General features: G+C 48.0%; 2 protein-coding genes across 6 annotated transcripts in view; one reads left to right on the top strand and one right to left on the bottom strand.

Moving 5' to 3' along the window:
* Positions 1 to 1,336, bottom strand: part of SESN2 (sestrin 2) — a 62,740-nt gene extending 61,404 nt beyond the window's left edge. For 2 of the 5 annotated variants that reach the window (XM_050932004.1, XM_050932008.1), the window contains exons 1-2: positions 1,197 to 1,335; positions 683 to 747 (exon numbers count right to left, since the gene is read on the bottom strand). In XM_050932004.1, the coding sequence (XP_050787961.1) occupies positions 683 to 747; positions 1,197 to 1,277 (146 nt within the window). In that variant the 5' untranslated portion in view covers positions 1,278 to 1,335. Of the gene's footprint in view, positions 1 to 682; positions 748 to 1,196 lie in introns of all 5 variants that reach the window. The other 3 variants (XM_050932003.1, XM_050932005.1, XM_050932007.1) reach the window with 2 other exon arrangements.
* Positions 1,337 to 1,929: 593 nt separating this feature from the next.
* Positions 1,930 to 10,532, top strand: LOC127038967 (heat shock 70 kDa protein II-like). Its single transcript, XM_050932021.1, has 2 exons — positions 1,930 to 2,784; positions 4,993 to 10,532. Exon 2 carries the CDS (start codon positions 6,485 to 6,487, stop codon positions 8,435 to 8,437), a length of 1,953 nt encoding a protein of 650 aa, XP_050787978.1. The 5' UTR covers positions 1,930 to 2,784; positions 4,993 to 6,484; the 3' UTR covers positions 8,438 to 10,532.
* Positions 10,533 to 13,381: the final 2,849 nt, after the last annotated feature.

Below are 13,381 nucleotides of genomic sequence, written 5' to 3'. Positions count from 1 at the left end.
GGCCCGTACAAGCACTCAAATGACATATGACAGACTGCTGGATCACTGAAGGCACAACACAAGGGGCATAACAAGGATTTCAAAGAATGGGCTGCTGTAACCAAATGGCATATGGGTTATGGATACAAAGAATCACCAGTGGAAGGACAGGAATTTAGTGTCGGGAACATTTTACAACAGAAAAACAGGAGCGGAAAGGATGGCTCAGGCTTTAGGTAACAGGATATAACCTTTAGGTGGCCAGTTCATAAACGGCATAGGCCTCTAGTTACCCAAAGCTATTACCAACTGATGGTTACTCATTGGCTTATGTGAAATTAGTTTGGTGGCTCTCAGTCTTGTTCCCACATTACAAACCCTGCCCCAGTTGGCACTAACATACCATGTTTACTTTCTCAGCAGAACTCTCAAGGCCACCAAACTGTCTCCTTAATCTTTCTGGGGGGTACCTAAAGATCAGGATTAAGTTACTTTAGTGGGCCAGCGTGTGTGAAGCTTTTACCGGTACTGCTTCTGCTGTACATGTTTCCAGAGCTGTCAATAAATGCTAAATTCACACATAGAAAAAGGGACCTTGTTGAGAGAATCAAGATGCTGAAGTGAGACTATTTTGGATATGTATTAAAGAAGCAGATGCCAACTACTTTTTACTGTCCAGTGTTTAAGCTTTGCAGAAATTTACCTTTCCTGTTGGAATTCGGTCCTACAGTAAGTGCATTTGACAATGGGATGCGCAATTCGACACTCCTGCAGCAAAAAGCAGAGTTAGTGCTTCTACCACACACTTTCCCCAAAGACTCAACAATCTCCTCCGCCCCCAGCAACACAACAGCTTGGACAAAGCAGAGGTATTCTTCACGGCAATGGTCATGGACCAGTCATCCTGCAATCACTCCTCCCAGGCCCCCCCAATCTTCCTAGGGCCTCCCCCAAGGGGCCCAACCCCCTACTCCTCCCAGGGGCCCCATCCCCCCAAGGGGCCCCATCCCCCCACTCCTCCTAGGGCCCTCCATTCTCCCAGGGCCCCTGCACTCCTTCCCGTGGGCCCCAACCCCCCACTCGTCCCCGGGGCCCCATCCCCCAAGGGGCTCCCTCCCCCCACTCCTCCCAGGAGCCCCCAACCTCCCCCACGGGGCCCCATCCCCCCAAGGGGCCCCAACCCCCCACTCCTCCCCGGGGCCCCCCGCGCCCCGGACCTTGCAGAGCTGCTGCCCCTGGCTCAGCGCCTCGAAGGAGAAGCGCTGGTGGCACTTGGTACAAGCGTAAAGCGCCGCCATCCCGCCGCCCTCCCTGACAGGCGCAGCCTAACCCGGGACGGGCAGTCGGGCAGCCGCGAGGCGGGGCTGCTACATCCGTCGCCGCCATTGGCTCTCACAAACGTCGCTCATCGGACGCGGCAAGCGGGCTGATGCCGTCTCGCGGCTCCCATTGGTTTCCGGGAGTGCCACTCGTGTGCGAGAGGGCGGGGCAGGTCGAGGTCCTTCGGGTTGGGTAGAGCGGGAGTGTTTACGTCACCGGGGAGGTCTCCCATCCGGGGTGTGGACGGCGCGGTGACGTCAGCCCTTCCGCGTGCCGGGGGCTCCCTCCAGCTTCCGGCAGCTCGCGCGAGAGGCGGAGGCCTCGCAGAGGCGGAAGTGTCCCAGAAGCCCCCGCGCGCGCGATGGTTACCCGGAAGCGAAGTGGGGAAGATCAGTTAGAATGAGTGAAGGCTGGTTAGCTGGGTCTGCAGGCTTCCGGGGGGGAGGGGCCGGATGGGGGGGATGGTAGATGGGGGAAGGGGCCGGATGTGGGGGAGCAGGAGCGGGAGGGTAGATGGGGAGGAAGAGGGGAGCAGATGGGGGGCCTTATGGAGGGGGTAGGTTTGAGGGAGGGTACACGGGTGGAGGTGGGCAAATGAGGGAGGAGGAGGAAGAGGGGAGCAGATGAAGAAGGAGGAGGTGGGGGTAGATGGGGGGAAGTGGACTTGGGGGTAGATGGGGGGACGAGAAGAGGAAGAGGGGAGCAGATGAGGAAGGAGGAGGTGGGGGGTAGATGAGGGGAAGTGGACTTGGGGGTAGATGGGGGGACGAGAAGAGGAAGAGGGGAGCAGATGAGGAAGGAGGAGGTGGGGGGAGGTGGACTTGGGGATAAATGTGAGGTAGGAGACACACAGGGTGGGGTTTGAAGTGCTACCATAATTCAGGCAGTACCACTGGAGTCGTGATGGGGAGAGCTGTGTGAGAGGCAGTGTGGATGGAGACCTGGGGGCAGAGGAGAGGAGGTTGATGGGTGTAGTAGATACAAAAAGGCGGAAGGAAAGTGGGTCTGAGAAAAAGAGAAGGGAGAAAGAGGCAGGATTCTGCGTGTGAAAACCCCTGAGTCTTTGGCTTTCTTTGTGATGGGAATTCCAGCAATTGATGGCTGTCTGCCAGTGATTTGAGCATTGGCCTGCTAAACTCAGGGTTGTGAGAATCCTTGAGGGGGCCATTTAGGGATCTGGGGCAAAAATCTGTCTGGGGATTGGTCCTGCTTTGAGCAGGGGGTAGGACTAGATACCTCATGAGGTCCCTTCTAGCCAGGGCCGGCTTTAGGCCTATTCCACCAATTCCCTGGAATCGGGCCCTGCACCTAAGAGGGCCCCCCGCCCACTGAGAGTCCCTTCCCTGGCTAGTGTCACCTTTTTAATGTTTACTCACCTGACGGCGCTTCGAGTCTTCAGTGGCACTTCGGCGGTGGGTCCTTCATTGCCACTGAAGACCTGGAGCGAGTGAAGCACGTGCTGCTGAAGGCTCAAAGCACCACCCAGTGAGTACAAGCCCCCTGTGTTTTTTTTACGTTGTTTTTTTTTAAATTATTTTTTAAAGTCATCCCTGCTGGGGCCCCGTCGAAACTGTTTGAATTGGACCTCGCACTTCCTAAAGCCGGCCCTGCTTCTAGCCCTGATCTATGATTCTAAGAAAGTAGTTGCACATCTGCCAGCCTGAAACATAGACAAAGCAAACTGCACTTTGCCACTGGTGTGAAGTCTGGGTAAGAAGACTCAGCATTGCAAATTGCAGCTTTCTTTGTGTGCACTAAAAGTTTGGAGAGGTTGTAGCTTTGTCAGTTGCTGGGGAATCAGGCCATATTTCTAATATAGTAAGGCCTTAGAAATTCTCATTACTGGAGCAATACAAGGACAAATCATTACAATGCATAAATACTTTTAATTTAATAATAAAAATTAACCAGCAAGAAGCTGCCATTTGATGGACGTAGATCAGGTGTTGTGAATTTAAATTTGGCCCCAAATATATTTTTTTCAGAAGAAAGCTTTTATAAAACTGAAAGAACAGTAGACAAGTTTCTCATTTTAAGACTTCAGAGAAAGCAGTTTTTAAACTAATAGACATTCCCTGTAGTGTTTGAAAGCTAAAATTTTGCACCACTTAATAACCTGAAAGTGAAACTGGTTTAATTGATTATCATTGCCCTCCCTGACAGAAATGTAAATACCAAAGTGCCATGTAGGTTGGATTTTATAAATTCTTTCTGAGGATCTAAAGCAGGGGTAGGCAACCTATGGCACGGGTGCCAAAGTCGGCACGCGAGCTGATTTTCAGTGGCACTCACACTGCCTGGGTCCTGGCCACCAGTCCAGGGGCTCTGCATTTTAATTTAATTTTAAATGAAGCTTCTTAAACATTTTAAAAGCCTTATTTACTTTACATACAACAGTATTTTAGTTATATATTATAGACTTATAGAAAGAGACTTTCTAAAAACATTAAAATGTATTACTGGCACGCAAAACCTTAAATTAGAGTGAATCAATGAAGACTTGGCACACCACTTCTGAAAGGTTTCCAACCCCTGATCTAAAGTATTATGAGTAACATCTGTAAAAAAAAATGACTTATGATCATATTGACAACGCACAATACTTTTGTCTGATTCTTGGGTGCCAAATTTCAAATTTGCACATAACTGCATAATTTCCTACTGCTCTCCATCCCAGTGAGGGATACCTGAAACTTTTGGAGAACTGAGATTTCACTACACTTTATAAAATACTAGTAAACGTTCTTTAGCACATTTTATGGAAGTAGCGAAAATGAAATTTGAGGGCCTCACTGCAATGCTCTGATCTTGAATCTTCCCTAAGAAGGAGTGGGGAGAAACTGTTGTGATTTAGGCTGTATCTACACTGCCACTTTCAGCGCTAAAACTTTTGTCATTCAGGTAAAGCTACACCGCTCATTTGGGGTGAGTTTTTTTTATTGCTGGGAGAGATCTCCCCTGACGATGAAGCGTGTCTACACTGCCCACATCACAGTGCAGCTGCGGCCGCACAAGTGAGTAGCGTTGACATACTCTGTGGGAAATGGGTGTGCAGATTAGGGAGCTCCTGCTGTATTTAACTATCTCAATGTCTAGTTTAACTACCAGATAAGCAGGCAGTGTGTTGCTTTACAGAGAATGATAGAGCTTGCCTGGAGTCTCTTAACTTTGAAAGGTTACAATCATGGCTAAAACAAGAGACAGAGCAGAGATATCTTAAAAGATTGGCAGAGGAAGCTGAAGACAATGATATTATTCCAACTCCTCACTGATAAACACAGTTACTCCCTGTAGGGAGCAGGGGTTCGTGCAGATGTAAGGGAACATGACTGTCCAGTTTGCTGGAACATGGCACTACCTGCAAAAAAGTAAAGACCAAAACTGCCTTGATGCAAGGAATAAAGGACTTGACTAGAAAAGTTGATGGCGATACAGGATGAGGTTTGCCAAACCTCATGACTTGGCTAAGGAAATCGGTGTCCTGTTCTTTGCCAAGCTATTGGAGCATCAGCCTGTGTCACAGCTGCTATCATCACTAAGGAAAAATGTTTGATCAGCTGAATGGCAGTGTTCACAGAAGTGCTATGCTGCTGCCGGAAATTCAATAAGAAGCGCTCAGAAGTACCTGTGCTTCACAGGTCTCCCAGTACAACTCCACAAGTAGAATATTCAGGCTCGTTTATTATCTTGCAGAACCTGGTAGGCTTGTTTCAGATCTCCCCAGGACGGCCAGCTTGCAGCAGTGGATGGCTTGGACGTTGGATGAAAGAACTGTTTGGTCCTTATTGGAGCCAAAATTGGTGAGTGGATGGCTCAAATGACATATGAAAAATGGAACTGGATTGGAGCCAATATCAACCTGAAAGTGAAAGGCTCTGTAATTCATTTCCCTCAAACGCTCACGAGCCAGCCAGCCTTCCTAAACAGGGGCCAGATTGGAACTGGTATTGTATTCCCTGTATTCCATTCCATAGAGTCTGTTTTTGGAAGTTTATGACCAACAGCTTGGAGAGTAAATAGTTTGGAGGTTCGGGGAGTACAAGTTGCCAAAGAAAACTTGAGTCGGCTTCCATTCCCTTTCCATTGTAGGGTTTTTCAATATCCCGTCAGTTGCTTCTGTAAGTTCTATGAACAGATATTTCCAGTTTCTGACTCTCCTTGTGTCCAGTGCTCTGTGAATAATTAACTTGTTTTTTGCAAGTCTTAAAAAATGTGTCCCAGAGATCATCATCCAGTGCTATAATGCAGCCATCTCTGGGCTGAGGCATGGTAGCTGTTAACCACACAGCAAAGCTGCACAAAGATCACTCACCCAGCAAAAGTGCAACTGCTTCTAGGGTGGGGCATGGCATGGTGTGCAACAGTTTAGTGCAAGGAGAAAACCCAATCCAGTTGAAATCTAGGGAGACAGAAGGGAGTTAGCTAGTTTGGGTTAGACACGTTAGCAAACTCCATCATCCTAATATTCTGACCTCCAGACTGGAATGTGTTTGGTTCAAAAGATGCCATGGCATTTCCCCCAAGAGTATGAGCATTAAAATCCTAAGTCCAGACTTAGAAAATTGACCAGTGAGGTGCCCAACTTGAGGAACCTTAAAGGGGCCTGGTTTTCAGAAAGTGCTGAGCCATCTGCTTATGATATGATTCTTTGATCTACACATTCCAATCTGGGGGCTAGTCTCAATTTATTTCTGGATGTTTTCTGGAAGGCTGGTCTTGCTGTTAAGGCATTAAGTTAGGATTTAGGGACTTGAGCAACCCACTTTCCCACCTCATCATGATCATATGGCAACCCCCATGATGGAATGGTTAAGATAATCAAGAGAACACTCCATGGAGAGTAAAGTGGACATAGTTTCTGCTGTTATTGGCTGAAGGCCTTCAACTGTATTGTGACATGTCTGTTGTGAGGTCATCAAGGTGTATGCAGGGGCTTCAGACTGCATTGATCAAGAGAGGCAGCAGGAGGAACAGCTGCCACTTCCAGCACAGCTGAGTGAGAGGGGACCCAGGGAATGGGGTACCACCAGCCCTGTTGAGGAGAACCTGATGCACTGATGAGGTTACTTGCCCTGTTGAGGGAAACCTGAATCAAAGAAGGGCTTACCATCAGCTCTGCTGAGGGGAATTTTATGAGAGGTTACCAGCCTATGAAGAGAATCCCTCTCAGGCAGAGTGTAACATCATGGAGAAGAATTCACCCAAGCCTGCTCTGAAACACCCAGCAATTGGTATTGACTTGGGCACCACTAAATCCTGCGTGGGCCTCTTCCGAGATGGCAAGGTGGAAATAATTGTCAGCAACCAGGGCATCCGTACCACACCCAGCTGTGTGGCCTTCACTGAGACAGGGAGGTTGATAGGGGATGAGGCAAAGAACCAGGCAGCCCTCAACTCTCCTAACATCATATTCAGTGCCAAGCGCTTGATTGGCCGAACATCTGAAGACCCTGTTGTGCAGGCAGATGCGGAGTTCTGGCCCTTCCAGATAGTGAAAGCTGAAGGAAAGCCCCAGGTGCAGGTGTCCTACAAGGGAAAGGAGAAGGTTTTCTACCCAGAGGAGATTTCTGCTATGGTGCTGGGTAAATTGAAGGAGATGGCTGAGGACTACCTGGGCCACCCCATCACCCATGCCATTGTTACTGTGCCAGCCCACTTCAATGACTCTCAGCGCCAGGCCACCAAAGACGCTGGGACGATCGCTGGCCTCAGTGTGCTGAGGATCCTCAGTGAGACTACAGCTGCTGCCCTGGCCTACAGCCTAGACAATCCTAGCAATGGAGGACACAACGTGCTTATCTTTGACCTGGGTGGAGGAACCTTCAATGTCTCCGTCCTCACCATTGATGGGGGTATCCTCGAGGTGAAGGCTACCTCTGGGGACACCCATCTGGGAGGGGATGATTTTGACAACTGCTTGGTGAGCTTCTTCATAGACGAATTCCTAAAGAAACATCAGGAGAACATCAGCAAGGACAGGAGGGCTGTGTGGAGGCTCAGGAGGGCTTGCGAGGCAGCCAAACGCACCCTGTCCTCCAACATCAAAGCCAGTATCGACTTGTACTGCCTGTACAAAGGGATCAATTTCCATGCAGACATCACCAGGGCCCAGTTCGAGGAGCTGTGTGCTGACCTCTTCCGAGGGACCCTGAAGCCCGTGGAGAGGGCGCTGCAGGATGCAAAGCTGAGCCAGGCCCAGATCCATGATGTTGTCCTGGTGGGCGCCTCCACCCGCATCCCCAAGATCCAGGAACTGCTGCAGGATTTCTTTGGCGGCCGGCAGCTGAACAAAAGCCTCAACCCGGATGAAGCTGTTGCCTATGGGGCAGCAGTTCAAGCTGCCATCCTGATCGGAGAGAGGTCAGAGGTCGCGAGGGGCTTGCTTGCCCTGGATGTGGTGTCCATGTCTCTGGGGATTGAGACGGACGCAGGGAAAATGCACACCCTGATCAGACGCAACACTGCCATCCCCGCGGTGGTAACTCGGACCTTCACCACCTTTGATGACCATCAGCCTGACCTGCTCATCCGTGCCTATGAGGGGGAGAGAGCTACTGCCAAGGAGAACCACGTGCTTGGCCATTTCCTTTTGAAGGGCATTTCTCCCGCCCCCCGTGGCATGGTCTTGGTGGAGGCGACCTTCTATATTAACGCAGATGGTATCCTGACTGTGTTTGCCCTGGACAAAGTCGCCGGCAATGCCAATCCCATCACTGTGGATGCCAACAAGGGGCGACTGAGCAGAGAGGAGATACAGAAGTTAGCGGCAGAGGCTGAGAAATACCGAGCTGAGGATAGGGCACAGAAATGGAAATTGGCCACTAAGAACTACCTTCAGTCCTGCGCTTTCAGTATGAAGCGGACCTCGGAAGATATCCTTAACTACTTCACCTTGCAGGCCAAGAAGAAGGTGATGGAGAAATGTCAGCTGGCCTTCTCCTGCCTGAGTCCAACTGGATGGCTGAAGAGGAGGAGATCAGGCCCTATGAAAATGGTCTCGGGGAACTCCCTCCCAGGACTTAAACGCCTCAGTAACAGCACCGCGGGCATCAACAGAACAAAACCAAACAAGTTCGTGGTCACCACTTGCAGCTTGACTTTCCAGTTTACCCAAACTACCACTGTGATCTACCCATAGGAAGTCCTAGCAGGGACCAGGGACGCTAGGCTTGCTGGTTGCTGTTGATTTACCTGGATTTACCATCTTATATAGCCAATTCATAAATGGGAACTTTCCATGAATAACAGCCATCGGCCTCAATAAATTCTGCCTCTCATACATGTCTGTACAGGTGCATTTACTAATTACTGGGCAAATAGCACGCTCCATGAAATGTATGCCACAGCTGTATTCGGGCTGCGATGTTTAAAGAAACCTAAGAGAGTTAGGTGCCAAATCCCATTGAACTTCACTGGGAGTTGGGCACTTAATTTCCTTAAACTACTCCCAAAATACTAGCCTTGGCATCACAGTCTGCCAGTTGTAGAGGGACTTTTGAACAGGTTTGTGTGTTTAATGTAGAACCTATAGAAAATGTCTCCTTTCCAAGGATAACCTAGAAATGTCCAAATTTTAGGGAGAGATTCTAGTCTGTTATGCTAGGGTAAATCTGAAGTGACTCCATTGAACCTAGCAGAGTAAGGAGCAGATTCTGATCTCAGTTACACTGGGGTAAATCTGAAGTGACTCCATTGAACCTAGCAGAGTAAGGAGCAGATTCTGATCTCAGTTACACTGGGGTAAATCTGAAGTGACTCCATTGAACCTAGCAGAGTAAAGAGCAGATTCTGATCTCAGTTACACTGGGGTAAATCTGGAGTAAACTCCAGTTAAGTCAAAATAGTCACAATGAAGATTGTGATCTGCTGTCCAGATGTAAATCTCTATCGGCTCTGGAGATACGTATCTTTTCAGATATATCCCTTCTTACTTGTCTCTTCTGTAATCTAAACAGCCTGTGTCATTTATAAACTGATTGAGTCTGTCCATGCCTCCAAAACAATTCCTTAGCTACTTGCCTTTGGATCTCTTCAGTTTCTTCTATAATATGCCAAAATTACTAGATCCCGGGAAAATATTTGCTAATAAAAAGAAAAAAAAATCCACAAAACTTGTCAACTCACCCGTGTGCTCTGTGACAAATATAAAACTCATACGTTCAAAGAAGGGTCAAGATCCTCTAAAAGCCAAAATTGTTTTTTAGTGACTGCAGTCCAGGGAATAAAAGATCTGGAAATCTGGGTTCCCAACATACTTTGCAAATTCAGCCTGCACTCTGCATTATTCTTGCAGAGCTTTCATTGCTCTCTGTAGAACATGACTTCAAGCTATCTTCTTGCTGTGAGTGAGGGAAGAGCTCAGTTCAGAATCATCACAGCAAATGGTAAAATAACCTAAAGCAGTCTAAGAGCGAGTGAAACAAGACAAGGAAATGCTGTGCTGCCCTCTGCTGAGTGGAATCCTAACACCTAAAGAAGATCCATCTCTCAAGTGGTGAAGGCCTGTTCTTTAAAGGAGGAAGATGGGCTGAGGAATGACCCTGGTGTCGTCAGCTCTAAATGACAGCCCTCTACTGCTTGAGCTACATGACCATTCTTATAGCTGGTAAAAATAGAAGGTCATATAGGCCTTGTCAGTGCACAAGTTGTACTATACCCATGCAGTTAAAATGATATAATCCCTGCTCACCTCCAGTGTGGATGCAGTTATACCAGCTTAAAGGTGTCATACTAATAAGAGTTTATTCCTGTTCTGGAAGAGGAATACTGTTCTGGTAGAAGTACACTTATGCCTGCTTCTACAGTAGAGGTTGTACTGATAGAACGATCAGTTAAAAAACATACCTCTAACCAGCTAAATACAAAAATTGTTTAGACCAGGCCTTAGTCTCTCTCTGGGGCCATTTGATCTGGTGTCCAGGAGGACACAGGACAGGTTATGGACTAACGCAGAGATGAGAGCTAGTTCAGGGTTCTTGATGGAGACAAGGGGCTGGGATACTTCCATCCAGAGATTAACGCCAGAAGAAAGGCAGGTCTTTCTCCATGAAGAAGAGGAAAGGAGTCAGCTGTCACAGTTCCTGAGATAACCTGCACCTGTGACTGGAACAGAGCAGATAACTGATTTTTTTAGTTTGGGATTTGAACCAAAAAATCCAGGTGAAGGGGAAAAAAAAATTGGTTTGCTTTGAACCTTTTTCATTTAGGGTGTTTTTCACCCTTTTTAAAAATTTCTTTTTAAAAAAAATAATCTGAATTTCAAAACAAAGCACTGTTTTGAAATTCAAAGTGGCAACATTTAGTTTTAAAATGGCAGAAATAAACCATTTAGACATTTTTAGCTCTTTTCCGGCCAAAACTATTTGCTGAATTCAACCTGAATTTGTGATGAGTTTCAGTGGCCTAAAAATGTATTTTTTGGTGTATTTGCTATTCATTGAAAATGTAATCTACTTCTGACCCCTTTATGGCCTCCTTGAGGGCTGTGATGCTGGCAGACCAGGTCATGTCAGAGGGTAGTGAGGCCAATTCACATTTGTATTAATATAGATCAAAGTGATTGTTAAATGGGTATGTGTATAGGGTCTTTAAACTTCATGAAAACGAGGGGAATGTTACCTGCATTGTTTCCACTTATCTGTATCCTGTTGCAATGCAATAACAAACATTTACACTGCGTATACCCCTGTAACTCAATAACCCAACGAATGCAAATGAAGGAGAGGCTAATTTCAAAGCAAGTGACCACTGTGTGTGATGACCCGAAGTTAGAGACTCTTCCTCACTCACCTTTGTTAAAGGAAAAACCACATGGGTAGTGTCGCTGTCAGCTTGTTTTCTGTGAGTAAAAGCTTTAAAGATGGATTCTTGGAAAGATCCTTCAGCTCTGGCCCTTAGGGACTCTTACAGGGAAGTGTACGAGATAAAAGGCGGAGATCCCCAGAGAGAGTCTCGGTACCCTGACCAGACTCTTGAGAAACTGGCGGTTTATTACATCACTGCCATCATTTGGAATTATGAACGGGGACTCATCTGTACATATATTTTACCCACTTTAACCTCTCAGTAATGCTCATTTCTTTTTCTTAGCTAATAAATCTTTAGTTAGTTTACTACAGAATTGACTATTAGCGTTGTCTTTGGTGTATGTTCTGGGTACCAGTTCTAGGGTAAGTAACTGGTCCCTTGGGACTCAGAGCAACTTGATGTGGTGTGAATTTTGGTTTAAGTGACCTTTATCACTAAGTTCGGTTTGTCTGGGTGATGAGAGGCTGGACAATCAAGGAGACAGTCTGTGACTCCATGCTAAGACGGATCGTGATCCAGGAGCTCACATTTGTTACTAGTTTGGTGAAATCTGATTATAAAACACACCACCAGGTAGGGGTGTCTGCCGCCTTTTCTTACTGTCTGCCCTAAGGTCAGCACTCACAGTTGTGAGCCATTCGAGACAGCGTGACAAGGGTGTCCCATTTAGTCCTCAGGCCTCTCTAGCCGTCACCTTTTTCCAGGTGTGATCGTCAATCCACTCCCTCCAGATGGAGCATGTAGGTTGCGGAAACCTGCAATTCACTATAATGACCTCAACAGGCCTGAACCCCTGCAGTCCCATTCTCTCAGGGGCAGTGACAAGGTCAGCCAGGGACCAGCCAGCTCTCCTAGAACAAAGTACTGTTTATTCAGAAGCATTTCAGAGAAAGGAGATGATGATTTCAGAGAAAACATACCAGGAAACCAAGCACTTATTTGCAGGTCTAGCCTACCAGGCTGTGGCACATCTTCCCCCTGGGGACTGAAATACTTCACATCCTTTCTGCAGGGTCTGTCTCTCTTAATCACAATTTCATGCTGGTCCTTAGCTCATATCTGAGAGTCACCCCTCTGTCTGCGTCAGGGTGGTGGTTTTATACCATTTTCAGTTCTTTGTTTGCCAGGCTGCTTGAGCGAGGTCAAAACAGTCCATGCAGCTTCGCCAGGACCAAACTTCGCCAGACTTGTAACTTGCCTTCGGGATTGGCATTATTCTTCCACGCCCCCCACCCCCTCGGGAAACCTTGTAACTCCCCCATTGAATCAGAAATCTAATCACTAGCCAATAAAGATACGTGTAACATCAAGTTGATGCATTAGATTTTGATGATTCTGTGTGTCTATAGTATCTGTCACATCAGGCCATGGCTGTGCACAAGCACCACGTGTCCATCCCAGACCAGCTGAATCTGGACGTGGCTGGTTTGGAGTTGTCTTGGGGTGGTTCAGTTGTGTGGAGCCTACCACGTGCCTCCATGTCTCAATCTCTTACAGTCCACAGGTGCAATGAAGCCAGGTGGAAAAGAGCTGGGATCCAGGGTCAGGAGAGAATCATAGATGACCGTGTAGCACTGGATGGGACAGCAATAGGTCATCAGATCCATCCTCCTGCACTCAAGGAAGCGCTATGTCGGGGCTGCCCAGGGCTGGAGGGGGAGGGAGTGGGGCAATTTGCCCTGGGCCCCGTGAGCCCTGGCCTGGTGGCAATCCAAGTTTGGCCTGCATTTCGGTGGCCGGGGGCCCTTCAGTGCTGCTGAAGACACGGAGCGAGTGAAGGCCCCCCCCCCGCCGCCGAAATGCTGCTGAAGACCCAGGGCTGCCCAGAGGATTCAGGGGGCTTGAGGCAAAGCAGGGGAGCTGCGGTGCCTGTGCTCACCTGGCGGCGACCCATCCCCTACAGGTGACCCATCTTAAAAACTCCAACGATGGAGACTCCAAAAACTCTCGGCAATTTATTCCAGTGCTTAGCCACCCTACGAGAGCTTACAGCAGCACAGCTCGATGTCCAGTCTCCGGTCACCGGACAAAAAGGGGGGGTTAGTGGGTTACCTATTGCTGTAATAAACCAGGGGTAGGTAACCTGTAGCACGAGTGCCGAGGGCGGCACGCGAGCTGATTTTCAGTGGCACTCGCAGTGCCTGGGTCCTGTCCACCGGTCTGAGGGGCTCTGCTTTTCAATGTAATTTTAAATGAAGCTTCTTAAACATTTTATTTACTTGACATACAGTAATAATTTAGTTATATATTATAGGCTTATAGAAAGAGACCTTCT

The sequence above is a fragment of the Gopherus flavomarginatus genome, chromosome 22, assembly GCF_025201925.1.
Source record: "Gopherus flavomarginatus isolate rGopFla2 chromosome 22, rGopFla2.mat.asm, whole genome shotgun sequence".
Classification (NCBI taxonomy): domain Eukaryota; kingdom Metazoa; phylum Chordata; order Testudines; family Testudinidae; genus Gopherus; species Gopherus flavomarginatus.
This window is presented reverse-complemented; position numbering and strand designations above follow the sequence as displayed.

Bases quoted from the DNA above. Each gene is read 5' to 3' on its own strand.
- LOC127038967 (XM_050932021.1), top strand. From the start codon at position 6,485: ATGGAGAAGAATTCACCCAAGCCTGCTCTGAAACACCCAGCAATTGGT.